Consider the following 18,925-nt stretch of genomic DNA (forward strand, 5'->3'; position numbering starts at 1 on the left):
ACAGTGCAGGAAATCCTTGATCGAGTCGACCGCAGGATGTAGCCAGAAATTCCGTGCATTGTTTTTTTTAGCCAAAGACCTGACAGTGATTTCAAGGATAAAAATATCGATTTGCCATCGCATCCCCAGTTTCATCTACGCTTAGAGTAGAGAAGAAATTTATGGTCGGACACCATGGACAAATTGAGCGAAACCAACGTTTGGGCCCATGAACCCACCCCAGTGGGCATCATCATTTACAGCGTTATCATCCCCACGATATCAGGACTGGGAATACTCGGAAATGCCCTTATTCTCGCAGTCCTTGGCGGAGCAACCCTGAAAGCTTCTACCTACACGTATTTGGCAGGTTCTTTGATTTTATGAGAATTTAACCATTTTTTTTCCTTTCCTCGTTTCAACACCCCTTCGCTTTTTCACAGTTCTCGCGGGAGCGGATCTGGTGACTTGCGCCCTGTTGCTCTTTTCTGGCCTGGCTAGGGGAATTTTTTGGGGCGAAAGAGGCTGGCTGGAATTCGATGCTTTCGTTCATCTTCCCCTAGGATCCGTTTCATCGAATATCGCGGTCTGGGCGGCAGTTTGCGTCACCCTCGACAGGCTCATCTTGATTTCTGGGTAAGCGATCAGAGGTCGTCGAGGAGTTCCCGAAGGATCACCCCGTGCGGAAATGATTGACAGGAGAAAACATTCTTGGAATTAATCAGGATAACCGAAGAAACCAAATTCGCCCAAAAAAAAACACGAGGGAGCCGTTAAGCTCGACAAGGGATGTCGAGGCGTGAATCCGATAATCGAAGATACCGATAAATGTCCCCAAAAAATCTACCCTCCTTATCAAACGACCCGTGACCACGACTAAGAAATTACCCCTTTCTCGCACTCGTAGAAAATGGTATCTTGGAACGAAGTGCCCTCAGCTAGGTGCGATAAAAAATGGCTCCGACATCGATTCTCGCGAACGCGTTCTTTTTTTCCTCTGGATATTCAGGGGTTGGTTTCGTTATCTGATTGGGCGACCGTAGCGTATCGGCGGACTTGTTTCGAGGAACGCAATTTAGATTGGGGGACGACTTTAGGCCCCGCTGAATCGACGGAAGCGAGAAATCCGAGGGATGGTTGGCGACCATAAGCCGCCATTATGGCATCTCGTGGACAACGAATTGCACGGGCATGCACGGGAGGAAATACTCGGTTTAATCCTCCGGTGATTTTAGTCGTGACAAATATTCCATGATAAACCGCTCAACGTTTCCCTCCATCCCCGATCACCCCAGGAGCATTAAATTCCCTCGTCCACCACGCCGGAATTACGCTTCTTGTCGGTTATGAACACGCATGGCCGACATGACTCCGCGTTTTGCGGCGGACAAATTTGACGGCTCAATGGGCATTTCTTGCTCACACCCTCGAGACTAAATTCTAGGACTAAGTTAGACCCCGGGAAAGCTGCGTAAACCCTGAACATCCCGACAGCCCGCCGAAGTGCAAGCCCCCGAGATTCTGCGATGACAAAGTCGCCAAGAAACTGATGATCAGCTGCTGCTTCTTTTCCCTTATGGTCAACATCCCCTACTGCTTCATTTACACCTACAACGACGACGGACATTTGACCACCACTCGGTTTTTCGAGTCCTGGTGAGTGGATCTCTACAGAAGGGGATGTTCACTCAGGAAATCATGGATTTTATTGGCTTGTCGGAAAAGTCATGACGCATCTTTGTAACAGATGGCATGGAAAACATCCGTCGTGACTTTTTCGATAACCCAATAATACTCAAATATTAATCGGGCCTTTAGACAAATTTGAATATATAGATTCAAACCTTTTTATCTCTCCTTTCCAATGTCGTTGCAGGCTCTACGATGTGCAGAATTGGTTCCAGCTGGCGATGTTCGGTCTTGTACCCGCGGTTTTCCTTCTGGTCGGTAATGGCATCATGTGCCATGCCGTAAGAAAAGCCATGAGACAGAGAGAGCTCTTTATGAAACGCAGAAAAATTCGGGAAGGGAACTGCTTGCGAGTAAATAGTATTTTACTTTTTAAAATCGAGACGCGCACAGTGGAGATAGAACCCGGTAATACGGAAAATAAGATAAAGGTCTCTTCCCGTCGCAGGACCAAACACGACTGACCATCACCCTCGTTGGCATTGTATTTATTTTCCTCGTCGGGGAATTTCCAACACATCTGGCTTCCAGACGAAGCGCCGCCTCGATCCTTTATGGCGGTGACGTCAATAAAATCGACGAACACTTCATGGAAAGGTGAACTGGTCGGAATATGTAAATATATTAAGGAGATGCGAAAGCGACATCCGAGGAGTCAAAATCGTTCGTGAAACTTTTCTCCGAACTGAGTGTACCAAATCGTTCCAAACTTCAGAATGTGAATATAGAGGCTATAAGGAAGGTCCTGACCATCATGAAATTTAATTTTTTATCAAAAAAATTTAAGAATACCTACGAAGAAATTTAAGAAAAAATTGAAATTTCACAAGTGTCAAGGCCATCTTTATAGCCGCTACGATTTCTCGCATGCCACTTTCACATCCCCTTAAGGGTAAGAATCGGCTTTTAAGTCGAAAATGGAATTTCCAGGTTTCGAATGTGCTGCACCGTCCTCAACGCGATCTCTAGCTCCGCCAATTTCATCTTATATTGCTTGCTGAGTCCGCACTTTCTTCGAAACCTGAAGAACCTTGCAGGCTGGAAGACACAGACCGAGAAGAAACAACTGAGACTGAAAATGCAGATGGTCGAGCGTCTCACCAAGGACAGCCTGATCTGTACAAAATCCCTAATCTAGAATCTCTATTGATTTTTTTCTTCTCACTTTTCCGTTTCCTCGTCGCCCCTGATAGATATCTTTTTCATCTCATTCGCCCGTTAAACTTCACTTCCTTAATTCCATCCCCGTATAAACCTGCAGTTGATTTATCTCCTTCAGCAAAAAATGTCTCTTCCTTTCCACCTCGTAGTTATAAATCCCCGTGATGCGTTTTCCCAATATAACAACTTACTTTTGGAGCATTCGAGGTGGCTCAAGATGAAGCAACGCCACTCAATGGCCGTTTGTACTAACTTTTATTTGACAAATAAAAAGTATTCGTTACAAATAATTGTAAACTGTATAATAATCTTATAGTACACGTATCGTGTGTAACGAGCGAACGTATGATTAGTTTTCTCTCTCTCACTCTCTCTCTCTCAAAAATCTTTCACTCCTCCTTTCGTTCTCCTTTCCGCACAATTTCCAACCCCTCCAGCCCTCCTTCGCACACACTCACCCCCGAATTCTCGATTTCTTTCACACTTGCAATTTTTCTCCCGTGCATGTATGTGTACTGCGTTAAACGGTCGTTTAAGAAATGAATCGCATATCGATTTGGTAACTTGACAGAGTCTCGGACACGTTCGTCTACGAACAATTCGACCGAATCGCACGTCGCGCCATTTTGTTATGTCTGATTCTTCGGACAAGGGCGGAACATTTCGATAATTTACCCCTGTATCCCGAGAAGTCTGCTTGTGTCAGATATAATAAAAATACGTCCAATAATACACATATTCTGTGCTTAGTTCCTTAAATACACTGCAATCATTTATGGGGAGGGGGGAACATCATCAGCATCATTCTATTTCTCTGCAACGGCAGAGCGCACAGAACCCACGCGGCGTCTGCACGGAAGTGTAATAAATACAATATCATACAAAATAAATGCACGTCCCAAAAGCAACGACGTTTAAACATCGACGTTTCGTTGCGGCTTTTTCTTACTTCTGTATCAAGGTATACAAACGATGGATTTTATTATTACATGTAAATCAGTGTTCTCTTTTTTAACTTCCAGTTCAATGTACACACGGGTTTCCCTTAAATTCTGCGACTGAAGGAAGGTTGCAAATTGAGACGAGGGAGGTTTAGGGCCAAGGAGACACCGAAGTGCTCCAGGAAGTGCCGGTACAAAATACGTATGGTTTTAGACATATTTTGGTCAAATCTGACACCTTTGATGAGGCATCGGGTAGCCGAAGGAACCGCTATACATGTACGACGAAAGGGAATGGAGAAAATCGGGAAGTGTAAGCGCGCAAAGCCCTCGATTATTCCTGAGGATGTAGCGGGAAAATTGGGAGGAAGAGGCAGGAAACTCCTAGAAAGGTCCTGGACGAACCTCTCGATAGGAGAGCAGCTACACCTCTGGCTAGATTTTTCGAGAGCCATTTTGAAAACCGTTCGATGACGCACACCCGAGGAAAATGGAACGCGACTTTGGAAAATAGTGATGCACGCTGCTCTCACTCTTTCTTTCTCTCTCTCTCTTCCTTTTTCAACCCGGATTGATCCAAAACTCAAATTCCCCTTTTCCGCTCGTTATCGTCGCCGTATTTTACCGCTGCTATCAACGCATGCACGTCGTTAGTGCCGACGTGGCACTTAGAAAATTATTAGCCTGCATTCGCAAAACTAATTCGTTCTCATAAATACTAATACAAGATTTTGATTTTTTACCAATGCCCAACGACGTTTGTAAATGGAAGATGTCCATATCTGCCAGCAATAAAAATTACGGTCGTTTATTCTTACATTCGTTTTGTGGATTAATATATAGGTAAATTACCCACGACATGCTGCAACCATATTTTGTTGTAAACGTTGATTCAATAATCGCTGGAAGAATCTAGGCACATTTTCCGTGTACAAAAACGTCGTTTTTAAGAATAAATAATTACGAACCGACGGAATGGTGAAACGCGAGAAGGTTACCAAGAAATTCTCATTTTCCGACAGTCACCAGGAATTTTTCTTATCACGCAGGGAAAATAAAGATTATGATTTATAAATACGGTTCATTGTCAACCCTTTTCCCTGGCATAATTACGATAATTGCTAACGATGAATGGGACGTTAGTGTTTCAATGCGTATTCTGTCTTTTTCCTTTTAAGTTACGTCCTGTCATCTTTATACAAATGCCAAATTACTCTTCTGCCAAAAACTAGTTCGTATTAGTACTTACTTAGGCATTAATATTTTTAACTAAACGCATGCACTTCCTTCTGAAAATTAAGTGAAAAAGATCGAATGATTAAATTTCATTGCTTAAGTAAGGAGATATTTCCTAACAAGAAGCACAAGACAGCATGATTAGATCGTATTTCCAATTTCTCGAAATGCCACGATTCATCATGACTCTTTCATTCTTACAAAGTATGTACAGATCGTGCTTTATCTCGCTATGGATAGATAGAGACACATTGATAAGAATACTAGCCTGAAGCAGTAACAACGTTACACTTCTTAATCTTCAATCGCTAGTATTTCCTGCCTGTGCCCAGATAACGCACGATCATTCCCGTTCGAGGAATTGACTTCATCTTCCTGTCAGGTTAATTTTAACCTTCGCTAACCCTAACGAGTTCATTCCCTACCTACAAGAATTACTAGACAAATGAGCCTCCCAAGTAAAACGTCCCCAGTCTTAACGTCTCAATTGCACTAGCAACCAAACTCCCCAAACTTCAAATGAACTTTCTATAAAATCAGTCTTGAGTTTCCACTCATACATTAACATCCGAATCATCATCCCTGTTGACAATCCACGCATCAAATTTCTCGATACCCTTCCACCACAAGAAAAAAAAAAAAAACAGCACAATGACCGACACATTTTACAAGACTCCACCATTCCACGTTCGCGGTTCGATTGGACAACAAAAACTGAAAGGACTCGAGATTTTCCAAATCGGTAACTAAGACGAACAAACTTGGCGTGATCTAATTATTCCAACATATTCCAACAAACGGAATTCCTTGGCACTACATCGATCGATCGGATTAACGGAGGCGATTATCGACCAGACAATTGGTACCGCTCGGATTATTACAGGTCTGGGAAAAACTGTCAACGACGTGTCTATACCACATGATTGAAAAGGACGATATAACAATAAGTGACATTTCTTCGTCTAGGAAGGAAGCCTGCAGAGGTTCGCATCTCTGACTGTGATCGCACTTTTCAATCGCACAATAAGTCGTCTCGGCTCTTGGGGGTTCGTCTTCCGAAATACGCGAGAGGAGAGAAATCCAGCAGATATCGGAAAGAATCCCCGTTGTGCGAATTCCTTCTGGAATTCGAGTCACGTCGGCGATGCCCTCGCCATTACTCCTCTTTATCCGCGTCCCTATTATCGTTAGATTCTTACTTTTCATCGCGGCGTGAGTAGCCTTAACAACGCCGTGTACGCGTTAGCTAGAAGAGGGGCCCTCTCGTTCTCTCTCGTGTTAACATTATTACATATATAATAATATATATATAGAGCATAGGGGGTGATGGGTTATAATAGGGACATAATTACTCTTATTATTAAGAATTATAATAATGTTAATAATAATGATAATGCAAGTACGAGAACTGCGTACTACGCGGCGGTCGGAGGCAGAATGTTAATTTTTCTTATTTACAGCAGCATCGCCGCTATTCTCTTCGAGTGTTCGGCTGGTTCCTTCCTCTTCGGCGAGAATTGACGTCTCATTTGCCAGGTCAATGTACAAGTACAGAGTACAAGTACGGTTACTTCCGAAGAGGAGGAGTGATTGGTGGTCACGATTGCGCGAAGAGACGCGGCGAATCTCCGGGGCATGTTAAAAGGTGGTTTCAGGGCGAGCGATTTGCCCAAAGATTGTTGTTAACCTCGATTAATGTTACTGATTTTCTTTTAGGCATGATGAAATGACGTAAAGAGGCGGGCGACTTATTTTATTCCGGGAAGGTAATAGAGCTCGAAGAAAAATTTGCACAAGTTTTTGTTAGGTGCATATGGTGGGTTAGAATATCACGGAGCACATAGAATGTTCCCTTGGAAGCTTACGCATTATTCGTTGCAAAAGCATGGATTAAAAGAATCGCAAGGTAAAACTAATTGGTTTAATATGTATTGTTGAAGAGTGCAATGGGTACGTCTGCTCGGAGCAGAAACGAGGATCTCTTTTCAGTCGCCCTGGAATGATTCATAGAAGTGATGCAAACCGAGTTACTCGAGTTTCAGCGTGAAGAGGTGGGAGAGCAAAGGGGACATGTTAAAAAAAAAAAGAAGAAGAAGAAGAACGGAAAGTGGTGTATATATTAGCATTAGGTAGATTAAATTAAGTTGTACTCAGTTTTTAGTTTCGCGCGAGCTCGCCCGGAATGAAACCACCTTCGCAAAAGTGTGTGGTGATAAGGGTGACAGGTAAATTTATCCTAAAGGACCGAAGCAAGGGACGTCGGCAAAGCGCCCCTGCCAGGACCCGCGAAATAGAAGCTTGCGTGTGTAATCTAGAGATTTGTGGGACTACAGAAAGTCGTCTGAAAAAATATGTTCCCTCGTCAAGGCCACGCTCGTCGACCGCACCCTTTCCTCGAGAGAGGACCGTCCACGTAAGGTGCCCAAAGCCGGCACCTCCACCTTCACAAAATTAAACCCACTTTATCTTAACACCATGCACTGAAATGTTAGTCTTTCGAGCGAGGATGTTAGCTTTCCAAGTACAGATCACTTCTACAAAAAATTCCATTTCTCTCTCGATTCACGTACACAATTACCAAGCGAGCACAACGTATTAAGACATGAAAATTTTAATTGAGTAAAGGTGGGGATCCCGGCTTAGCGCACCTGCCCACGTACATGTATTACGCATACGCACTCACACGCACGAGCCCAATAATATGTATGAATATGTATGGACATGTATCGGTACGGATTCCACTTTTTAGTTTGCTTTTCATGTGTCTCGGTTTTCCCCGTGAAATATTCCTTAAAAAAAAAAAAAATAAAAACGTTACAAACGCATCTTTGGCTCTCCCGCAATCGCCCTCGGTGTCCTCTAATAGTTATCCGCGTTCTCGTGTACACTGGAACAGAAACGGTAAGAGAGTTTGGTTAATAACTCTTCGATGAAACAGCCCCGAGAAAGGGAAGAGAGGAAAAGCCCAGGAGGAAATAAAACGCGAGGGGCGAGGATCAATTATTTAATACCAGGTGTCGGGACTGGAGATCGATGCGGTCGAAATCCTTCTGGGACCACGCGCGGTCTCGGAGGTCTTTCCATGTTACTTTCACATTCTAATCGTTACGTGCAACCCCCGAAGGGTTAAGAACACAAAAAGCAATGTCTCGAACAGATATTAATACGTAACACATGAAAACGTACAAAACTGAAGTCCAGCAACCACACCACAAAAGAGAAAGACGCTCGACGTATCAAAGCTCCAAATCCAGCCGCCATTTTGGTACCACCCGGTACCCTTCAATTTTGTACGTTTTGCAAAGATCACGAGGTGAGATCGAGGTTTATTATTAGTAATCAACAGGACTCGATGCAGTATCTAAGGACAAATTACGTGATAAAACGTTCTTAGGTAAAGACGAGGCTGTAAGGGCGACTTTCCACATCGTCGACGACGCGAGGGGCTGCAGGCAGGGGTTGATGTTAGTGTCCAGAAAGCAGGCGATCAGGGATCGGCGGTGGTGAGCACCTTTGTAGGATGATTAGTGATTCTTTGTTACATCGAAAGTAGAACAACAAAATCACTAGTCTTCCATACAACGGGGCTCTCGGGCGGCTCCCTCGAGATCTGGGAAGCTGGGAAACGGTGGCTCCTCCTCTGCGAGTCTTTCTCTTCTCCTCCACCTCGGCGAGCGCTAAATTCCCTCCAAGCCTGGTTACTCGGTTAATCCCGAGTCGTGTTAGTCCCTGAGGGCCCTGACGGTTCCGCTCATTGTCGCCGGTAATTCTAAAGGGCCGAGTGGTGATCCGAATACTTGCTACCAAATTCTAGGCTAATTCATTATCGGTCGTTCGCGCCCGCCTTATGGACGGGTCGCGTCAATTTTTCAGGAAAACGGTACTTTGTAAAAATCGGTACTTTGTAGAAATAGAAAAACAAGGAGGCATCGTCGCGAGGGGCCCCGCCGGCTGTAAGTAGGGCTCATACATGCAAATGGTTACAGATAACACAGGAATATTTTCAACGCTCCTTTACATCGCCTCGCGATAACGAGGTTCCTCGATATCTCGGGAAAACGGAGGGACTTGTGTTCGTCCTCCTGGCGAGGACTCGGTGGGGTGTACCACGGACCATTTAATTCACGGTTATTACACGAATTTCAGGCACCGTAAAATTTAACTTCAAAGACAAACCTCACGGAATCTCGTTCGATTTATGGAAAAGCTCTAACTTCCGGCATGGCCCATCGGAAACGGAAGCTGGGACGAGTTACACCCCACCGTTTCACTTCTCTCTTCTACGCTCGCAGAGCATCGGGGAACTTATCCACAAATGGTTAGTAATCCCAGGCTAATGCCGGGTTCCACCAACCTCGGTAAAAAAGCTACTCCTCGATTACAACGAGTTGCATTTAACCAATGATTTAACCGAGGTTGGTGGAACCGGGCATTATCCTCGCCATCGCGTTCACAGAGTTCAGGGTTAATCGACAACACTTGAGTCGCGGACACGCACTTACGAGTTACTTGTTACTTACGATTAATGCTCTACGGAGTCAATTCCTGCGCCTTGTTAAGGAGTTAAGAAAAATCGCGAGTACGCTTGCACACACGAAGGGCGACTTAGCCGAAAGACCTCCAGCCACGATCTAGGGTGCAGAACTAGTGGAGAGATGATCAAGGACCGAAAGCGAGATCGAGAGGAATCGGACGTAAGGAAATTGCGAGTACCGGGGAGGTCGTTACCTCTGTTGCAGTAGGTACTGTGCCATTTGTATCTGACTGGGCAACCCGCTGATAGTGATGATGCGATCGTTGCTACCAGGCAGGAGCTCGTCGTCTATCATTATCCCGGCGCCGCTGTCGGATCTGATCTTCCTGATCCTGGCGCCGCCTTTGCCGATTATGGCCCCGGCCAGCTAGACGAGAAGGAACGAGGACATCTCATTAGAAGAGACCCTCTTTGGCATCGGTTGAGCGAAGTATGTTGTTAAATTTCGGTTTAACCAGGTTAGATCCTGATTGCAGGTGCCACGTCTACTCACGTTTTGGGGTATGGTGACTTGAGTGCTGGTCTTGTTTCCGCCCAAATTACCTTGGTTGCCCTGATTATTTCCCAATGATGGGCCGCCGATACCGGAATTGCCGCCCAGACCGTTCGTCGCTCCACCCTGCATGCCCCATCCGTTGTCTGCGACAAAGGAAACGCAATTACCGGGTCTGCGTGCCGAACCGAGAACGAATTTCGCTATCCCGAGGGGCCGATCCCGAGCCGAGGTCGAAACCCCTAAGACGATCTTCGGGATCGACGAAAACCTGGATTCTCTCGAGATACCTCGTTTGGTGTCTTAATTATTTTTAAACACCGTTTAAACCTCCGTAGGCAGGTGAATCGTTCGAGGTTGCTTGGACTTGTCTTTTGCGTATTTTATTTTACCATCCACAATGGCGAAGGGCGCGGAACGGTAATCAGCCGTATCGCTCGAGAGATACCCTTTGCAGATCCGATGAAACTGTTTTGACGGTCAACAAACGGTCCTTGCTACCGGTCGCTCCATATTTGTCATGCGGGGACCGGAAACGACCATTTATATTAATATTCATCCATCGCCCACTTTTGTGTTTGCGTTGTTCCGGACAACAAACAGACACTCGGTAACTGTGGATCGATGTGGAGTCCTTTCCCGCAAATACGTGCAATGTCCATGCGCCATCGGTGGCAAATACCTACACGGGAAAAGCGACCCGGGCGAAATAATAAACGTCGCTTTCTCATTTTAACTGAAACATTAACGGACCAATAAACGTCCCATGTATTTTACAGAGCGCATTCAGTACCTGGCCGTACTTAATCCGAGCACGATAATGAACCCGTCGTTCGCCTCCGTTGGCGAAGGATTTTAAAAATAATAAATATTNTTTAAAATAAGGAACTCGCGAGTTCCTTCCAATTTGCTAGAAATCCTGAAATTTTTAAACATCCCCCTCTCCCCATATATCCATAAAGCGATCGCGATCACCTCGAGGTAAAGACCGCAAGGTGTACCTCTTAGGCAAAGCCCAGAAAATCCCCGAAAATCCCGTAAAATTCCCTAAATTCCCCCATATACCCAGACAGCCGATCACCGTTCCCATCGCCTCGAACGACGGTCTATGTCCCATCTTCGGGAAAACTCAGCGGAAATCTTTCGACGCGCGAATGCGATCCACGAGGACTAACCGTTGTAATTTCCGCCACCCCCGCCAGAATAGGGCGAGGGTCCACCCCTGTTGCCGCCGTATCCGCCTGGCCTTCCGCCGTCGAATCCGCCTCCACCGCCGCCGCCGCCGCCTCCGCCGCCTCCGCCACCTCCGCCGCGAGAGTTTCCGCCGAATCCGCGGTCCGGAGGTCCGGCCATCCCGCCACCCCTTGGGCCACCCCTGGGGGGCGGCGGGGGGAAGCCGCGGTTCATCTCGGGGGGGCCGCCCCCGCGGTTGTCGCGGCGCGGGGGCATTCCGCCACCTCCGCCGCCGGACCCGCCGCCGCCGCCTCCGCCGCCGCCCCCGCGGCCGCCGGAGCCTCCGTAACCGCCGGACTTACCCTGGCCTCCCTCTCCGCTTCCGTAGCCTCCATACTCCTCGGCGTAGAAGTCGTCGAAATTGTGCGGGTCGTAAGGGTTGTTCACGCCCCTCATCGGGGACTGCAACAGAGAGGGAAGTGAGCACCTGATAAGGGCCGCGATAAGGGGGCCGACTCGTAAAAACGCACCCCCTGATGCTATCTGCGGCGTAAGGTGGGGCTCTGTATGCTTTAGGAGAGATCGTAGCAATTTGCAATCTGCGGGGTAAATCGTGGTCTTGCTACGCCTAGATCAATTTCTACGGGTCGAATTTCCCCAGATTTATCGGCAAGATAAATCATTAACCGTCGCGGATTTGAGATCTGGGATTTTCTTCTTTTTTTAAATGATCATAGAAAATTCAGTATTAAATAAACCTTGGGAACAAGAAGGCGTAAAATTGTGCATTGATTTTAATCAATCAATTAATTTCAATTTAGGGTTATCGGGTAAAAAGGAACCTCGGTTCTCGCTCATTGCGCGAGTTTCCCATTATCCCGTTTACGGCAACGCATTGGTCGACCGATCGGACAGGTCTCCCAATTCTGCAAACAGTTTCGCGATTTCGCGGTCGGCCGTGTGTTAATATCCATTTGCAACGGCCGCCGTTAAGTAATGCAATGTATCACGCGATAGCGTCCCGTTTGGGTACGAAACGGCGCGTTTTCGGGCACAACGGAACACGACCGATAAAAATTTCGCGCTCGTTCGGTTTTTTCCCCTTTTTTCTCCCCGGTGGAGTAATAGCCGTAATGTCGGGCAATTGCGGGGACTCAATGGGACCTCGACGAACTCGCGAATTTTTCCGAGGCTAACGAGACGTCTTGTCCGTCCCGACGACTCACCGTCTTGATGGTGGCGATCAGCTCCCGGATGCTCTCCACACACGTGGCCGGCTTCCCGCAGATGCTAATGACCCGATCGGTACTGTGGGGACAGCAATTCGTGTAGATCTTGATCCTGGCACCGGTTTTCTGCAAGGAAAGGAGAAAGACCTCGTCAGACCTCGCCGGATATCACCCGGAACCTCCAAATGCGATAAAAGAATTCCTTATAGCCTCCATATTCACGTTATAAAGTTTGAGATGATTAGGTACACTCCAGTTTGGGGAAAAGTTTCACGAACGATCGATCCTTCGGATGCTACTTTCACATCCCCTTAATTAGGTATAGAATGAGACTTTTTTTTTGGAAGACCCGTAGACAACTGCTCGTTAAAAGTCGAAATTCACGTCTTAAAAGGCTCTGGGGATGAAATTTGTTTTCATAATATTTTATAAGATTTTTCAAGGGGAGCCTTGGAAGTACCCCGCAAAGTTTCCTAATTACTTCCCGAAGCCCGCGCGATTACCGAGGTAATTATTTCGGAGGGACTTGCGATTACCTCGCAAGCCTCCTAGCTTATCCTGGAAGTCTTGGGATCCTTCCTCTTGCGTGGCTTATTGAAATGATTAATGTTCAGGATTTTTCGACTTTCCCTGGAAAGTCCTCGCGATTTAAAAAGTTCTCTCGCGGTAAAAGTTGCCCCAAAGGTTTCTTAATTATTTTTCGATGTCCCGATTACTTTTCGAAGTGCCCTCTTTGAGGAATTCCGAGCCCTGGAAATTCTCCGAGACGGAAGAATTCTATAGTGGGAATCGCGCGAATTCTCGGACAGTTTCTCACCGTTCCAGCTGGTCCGATGAGTCTCTGGAAGTCTCGTAATTATCCCTCGAGCTCGCCGATTTCTCGGCAAAGTAATTAATTCCTTGTCGTCCAAGTCCTCGGATCGCGGAACTAACCCCGAGAGAATACGTTTTCCAAAGTATTCCAAGTGTCCCGCAAAGTCTCGGTATTATTTCCCGACGTTTCCGCCCCCTAATTAGTCCCCAAAGTCTCTCTCTCTCTTCTCTGCGGTCGTTTTTCGAAATCCCCTAATTAATACCGTCGATCGTTCCCAATGCCTCGCGAGATCGCTTAACGAGGTTGTCGGATTATTTTCCAAAGCTTCCCAGTTGTAACATTTCGCGAAGTGCCGCCAACTTCCCTACTTTCCCAGCGAGCCCTCTAATTATATTTGCCCCCGGTCTCCGATTTCTCAAAGTCCTCCAATTACGCCCCGAAATCTCCTAATTAATTTCCAAACTAGCGCGATTATTTCGGCAAAGTCCGTGGGCCCGGGTCGAAGCTTCGCACGGTGGGCGGGAACTTGGCAAATTTCGGAATTTCGGGGCCACTTAGAAAGGCTCTCGGAACTTCTCGTTAAATAGGTATGTGGAGAAATTACGGAACAACCACGAAGCGAGGGTGAGATACAATTAAACTGTCCTCGAGGGTGCTTCAATCGTACTCGCCCCTCTCTATAAAAATTCCCCATTTTATTCGACAATGCTCGGCGCCCTCCCAATTAATGCCCAACATCCCGCAGTTTCGAAGTAACTTTTCAAGTTTCAAACAAGAGGATCCCCTAGATTATGGGAAAGTTTTCGGCAATTTTCCCGAGCGCCGCTGTTTAAATATACATAGAGATAGCTCGGTGCGGGAGAGACGGGAAGATGGGGCATAAATGCGTCTTTTTTCCAAATCTTAATCACGTTCTCTCCGAATCTTCCACGACCCAAAGGTCTCCCGATCTCGCGGAAGTTCCTAGAAGGCCATAATTAATTTCCCCTTAAATTCTAAGTGCCGCGATTCTTCCGCAAAGTCGCCGACCTCGAGAAGAACGAATTCCCGATGGCCGGCCTCTCCGGCGTCGAGAGGCTCTCGGAAGTTTTTCGAAGCCCTCCCGATGGCTGGGAAGAGAGAGACGGACAATTCCGGCTGGATTGTTAGAAAAGGCGGAATTCCTTGTTCCTTTCCGGTCGAGTGGCCGCGAGAGTCCGGAAACCACGAGGAATTCGAGGGAGCCGGCCAAGTTCCCTCCCTCGAGCTGCTTAACCTTGTACTTGCCTTCCGATAGACAAGGAAATCGGAAGTTCTCAACTTCCGGCCGAGTTGGCGGGCCACTTAAGCATTCCCGAGGACGAACCAACTCGGAACTCCGCTTCGCTTCCCCTTTCCCCCCTTTTATTTTTTTTCTCAACCCGCGTTATTTAATTTCTCTCCCCTCGTCTCGAGCCGATCCTCTTTCTCGAGTTCTCGAAGTGCGACTCGAAGAGCGAAGACCTCGGATCTTCGAGCGCGGAATTGTCAAGGCGCGTTTGCCTAGACGACTGGAATAAATTGCCCCCTTAAAGAAGCTTTCGGAACGGGAAACCAAGAGGCCTCCTCCCCAGAACTCGCCCCAGGAGCTTGCACCCGGGAATTCAGTTTACTCGAAACTTCACGGCTTTTAAGGTCCTTACGTCGCTAATCACCTTTTGCGGCGGAAACAAGGTAGAAATCAAAGAACAAGGTCCTTAGAAATCTTCGACTTTCATATTTCCTCGCTAAAGGAGGTACAAGGTTTATCAAAAATTCAGAAATCCCGAATATACGGTCAAATTAAATGGTACGTATATTTAAACCTCCCTTACCGCGCCCAGAAATTCATTGTAAATTCAGGACTTTTCTTCCCCTTAAAGGCAATAATGGCCCAGAGAGGGGTGCGGGGTGTCTTTAAAATTCATGGAGCATTTCGCTAAAGTCTAATTATATTAAAACGAAATCCAGCCGAGGCGTCATTTAATCTCTTAAATTCCAGCCCGTAGGGTTGGGACACGTGCAACAAGGGGTGAACCGTAGGGGTAAATCGGACGTTTATAGCGAGACCGGGCAGATTGCACGAGCCACAATAGTTAGACCAAATCGCGAGCATGGCCCTTAAAAGCTTCCTCGAAACGAGGAACTACGAGCGGGATTGGCCCGACAGTCAAACGTCTACCCTTCTCGCACTTCCTGTGGGAGCTTCTGCAAACTCGGGACAGTTTCCCGGGTCAATGGCTAGGTGAAAAGGAACCACGGCCCGGGATTCGAAGGGTTGGCGAGAGCCTGGGAATCGTCGTTGCGGAAAATTCACCAAAGTCTCCGAAGTCTCGTTCGGTATTCCCTTTTCTCTCTGGCCCCGGAAATGAGAAACCTCGTCGACCCCGTCGACTCCTGGAGACCGCTAAATGGGGGCGAAAACGGGACGATTGCCCCCATAACGCTGGAAGGAATCCCTTACGACCATGGGATTCGGCCAACTTTATTTTGCGACCCTTACAGCCTCGAAAAAGAAAACGCCAACTAAAACCATTCGCCCTCCAGGTAAGATGATGTGATAGTGGCGTGAAGATACTTCGTTTATGAAAATTTGCCGAGGTCGTCGAAAGGGAACGCCGTTGCGTAACGCGCATTACACGCCGGGCCCGACGATTCTCGGCGTTTGCATTCTCGATAATCGATACGCGTCTGAAATTTCCCACTATAATGGTAATTTAGTACGACGGGGAACAGCGGTAACGCGAATCTCGCCGCGTTTACAACGAGGCCTGGCAAAGTTCGTCGTTAACGTCCACTCGGGGGTTGAACCGAGGGGGGGTGCGGTTCCTTTGATGCGGAGCAATTACGGGACGCGACTTCTGCAGGATAACGCCGATAATCCAACACCGAGCTCTGGGCTCCGATCGGGCAATTAATTGGATCACATGGTCGAGATTCGACCCGAAAATCAGACCGAACCGAACATTTTTAACATAGCCAGCCGATAATGAATTAATTTCATATTGACGGAGTACTTAATTAATTTATTTCCGTGCATGAATGGATATGTACAGAGGGGATGGTATAATTCACGTTGTACTCTGCCACCAAGGAGAAATGCATTGAAAGTAATTAAAATATCGGAGGTTACGCGAGAGGGATTAATTTAACTAATCACGTTGATTTATGGGAGCCGGAATTGTCAATTTTATATAATCGAAAAACAACGAGGGAATATTCGAAATTTAAAATTTTACCTAGGAGAGCTATTTTGGGACGAAACTCGCGAATCGTAACTCGATTTGAGGAGCAACGAAGGATCGATCCGAAGGCCCGATCGGTGCGAGAATCGAATCAAGTCGACGGAATAGTTACGTCCGCGGCCATCGGCGTTAATTCGATATTCCGTGCAAATCATCGCCGCAATGGATGTTGCATGAATTTTCATGAACGCTGCGGCGGTCTCGACGATGACCCGACATCGTTGAGCGACATTGTACCCTGGGACGCCGTCCACGGAAGAGATCGGACAGCTCGATCGCGTCTAAGGTAGACGGACCTTTGCGATTCGAATAAATCCGTATACCAGGAACACGTGGACCAGGAACACCGAAAAAAATCGAATTTGGGGGACCTCAAAGAGTACAGGATTCTTTGAGGACAGAAAAGAGCCACTTGTCTCCCGTACCCAACAAAAAGATAAGGTAAAACCATCAACAATTTCTAATCACCGAAGAAACGCGAAGGTGAATATCAAAAGCCAACCGTGGATCCCGGAGTGATATCCAATTAGAACCTGCGACCCCAAAAAATCGGCTTTGAATTTTCGCGGTAATGACGAAATTCCCGAAACTCGATAACGGTCAATATTCGATGTTCCGCGAGTATTTCCGCCATTTTCCGGGTAAATTAACGCGTCATCGGATTAGGTTTTCCGGCGCAAGGTTCGCCGCGCGTCGATGGTACTTAATTCGGTAATGGCCCCTCTCGGAACATTCCGTAACAACGCGTGCCGAGCTCCCGCGTACAGCCGTTAATGTACCAGCCTATACCCGCGTGTACCATTCAACGTTATTGGTACAATTCTCAATGGCTCTCCCTTCGAGTTCTACGGTCGACCGGTCGAACCAGTCCCGATGAAAACACGTCGAGGTAACATCGAGTGGGGATTCACGCGAATCGAATTCACCGCGACTCGTCCTGCACGGTCCAAGGATCCGAAATACGTTTTTTTTTTTTTTTTTTTTTTTTTTTATTGCCCACAGTCCACGAAGTGCGACAAACCGTTAAATCGGTATTCCAGGCGGAGAGTTCCCGCCGAGAGGTTCGACGTAGGGAGAGAAGTCTCCTCGGGATCATCTTCAGGGTACGTCGCTCCGTCGGTGGTCTACTTCGAGGTGCGACGAGATGCCCGATAACGGAGGCAAGTACTCCTTGGGAGAGGTGTCCCGTCACGACCGGGCAGAGGATCTCTGGATAGTCATCCACGGCAAGGTCTACGATCTTACGAGGTTCCTGAAGGAGCATCCAGGTGGAGAGGAAGTCCTCCTCAATTCCGCCGGCAAGGACGGGACGACCTGCTTCGACGACATCGGCCACTCCATGGAGGCCATTAAGCTAAGGGACGGCTTCGAAATCGGAGAAGTGGCCGAGAAATCGGAGGATCCTGGAAATAAGGAAGCCGAGCACCGCGCAACGACTCAGCCCGCTGCCGATGACGACGACTGGGAGTACCAGGAACCTGACAAGAAGACCTCCCCCATGCTCCCCGTTTTCGTGACCCTGGGTGTTATCGTCTACGCCGTAGTTTTCTATTATTTGTGGTACTAGTTATCCATATTTATTTTTCTACCAAAAATCATCGAGAGGTGCGACCGGTGTCTACTTCTTGCCGGGACGTTGGACGTAACTCGCAGTCGTTGATTACGAGTTGGTTTCGAAAATCTCCAGTTAAGTCGTTTCGAATTGGAAGGTGTTGAAATTCGTCTCGAGACGCTCTTGGCAGTTTAGTTCGAGCCGGGGCTGACCCGATGATTTGATGAGTCGACGGTTTCGTTGAACGAGTTCATGACGCGAGGAGGGCAATGCTTTGAGCGAAATTCCGTACGCGAAATTGCATCGACATTTGTTCCCGCTCATGCGCGGTTACGCAACATCCAACGTACATAACAAGGTTTACGAAATGCCTGGCGAACAATACCGATAAACCGCGTTTTGGTTATCTTTTTTTCTTATCGCCTCGAATCAGCCAAACGCGGGCGCTCTTTCGCGCCGATAGCACTCGAGGAAACAGCGAAATGATTATATTCTAATTTGACCGAGGCAAGGTTGGACATTTAAATTTATCGAGACCTACGTACCCGTCGTAACGCATGATTTCGCTCAGAACTCGGAGAAATTTACAACGATTACTTGAAGAACAATCACCGAGGCGCGTCGACCAGCCGCGCTCTGTCATATGCAAATCGACGCGTCAGTTGGCTAATCTTCACCTAATTCTTACCGGATAACAACGCGGCTTGAAAAAAAATTCCACAGGTCGTTTCGACTCCACCTTCGACGAGAATAACGACGCGGAAACCCCGGGCGTGGATTCTGCGACATCTTGTGAGATTCTTTGAATAAAATACCATCAAAGAGTAGGAATGAAAAAAAGAAAAAATATATATAAAAAACCGAGCGTCCATATTCACGGAC

At 47.1% G+C, this 18,925-nt stretch overlaps 3 protein-coding genes across 8 annotated transcripts in view; 2 read left to right on the forward strand and 1 right to left on the reverse strand.

Moving 5' to 3' along the window:
* Positions 1-2,914, forward strand: LOC105695828. The gene is made up of 6 exons (XM_012417791.2): positions 1-349; positions 423-615; positions 1,474-1,635; positions 1,856-2,021; positions 2,117-2,265; positions 2,599-2,914. Exons 1-6 carry the CDS (start codon positions 175-177, stop codon positions 2,804-2,806), a joined length of 1,053 nt encoding a protein of 350 aa, XP_012273214.1. The 5' UTR covers positions 1-174; the 3' UTR covers positions 2,807-2,914.
* Positions 2,915-3,065: 151 nt separating this feature from the next.
* The window catches only part of LOC105695562 (heterogeneous nuclear ribonucleoprotein K), a 110,005-nt gene continuing 94,145 nt past the window's right edge, over positions 3,066-18,925 (reverse strand). For 5 of the 6 annotated variants that reach the window (XM_012417214.1, XM_012417208.1, XM_012417213.1 and 2 more), the window contains 5 exons: positions 12,433-12,561; positions 11,209-11,668; positions 10,034-10,179; positions 9,735-9,907; positions 3,066-7,893 (listed from right to left, as the gene is read on the reverse strand). In XM_012417214.1, the coding sequence (XP_012272637.1) occupies positions 7,866-7,893; positions 9,735-9,907; positions 10,034-10,179; positions 11,209-11,668; positions 12,433-12,561 (936 nt within the window). In that variant the 3' untranslated portion in view covers positions 3,066-7,865. The remainder of the gene's footprint in view (positions 7,894-9,734; positions 9,908-10,033; positions 10,180-11,208; positions 11,669-12,432; positions 12,562-18,925) is intronic. The other variant, XM_012417215.1, reaches the window with a different exon arrangement.
* Positions 16,885-18,870, forward strand: LOC105695564 (cytochrome b5). Its single transcript, XM_012417217.2, has 2 exons — positions 16,885-16,932; positions 17,532-18,870. Exon 2 carries the CDS (start codon positions 17,636-17,638, stop codon positions 18,056-18,058), a length of 423 nt encoding a protein of 140 aa, XP_012272640.1. The 5' UTR covers positions 16,885-16,932; positions 17,532-17,635; the 3' UTR covers positions 18,059-18,870.

The sequence above is a fragment of the Orussus abietinus genome, unplaced genomic scaffold, assembly GCF_000612105.2.
Source record: "Orussus abietinus isolate OABI.00-Male unplaced genomic scaffold, Oabi_2.0 scaffold4, whole genome shotgun sequence".
Classification (NCBI taxonomy): Eukaryota; Metazoa; Arthropoda; class Insecta; order Hymenoptera; family Orussidae; genus Orussus; species Orussus abietinus.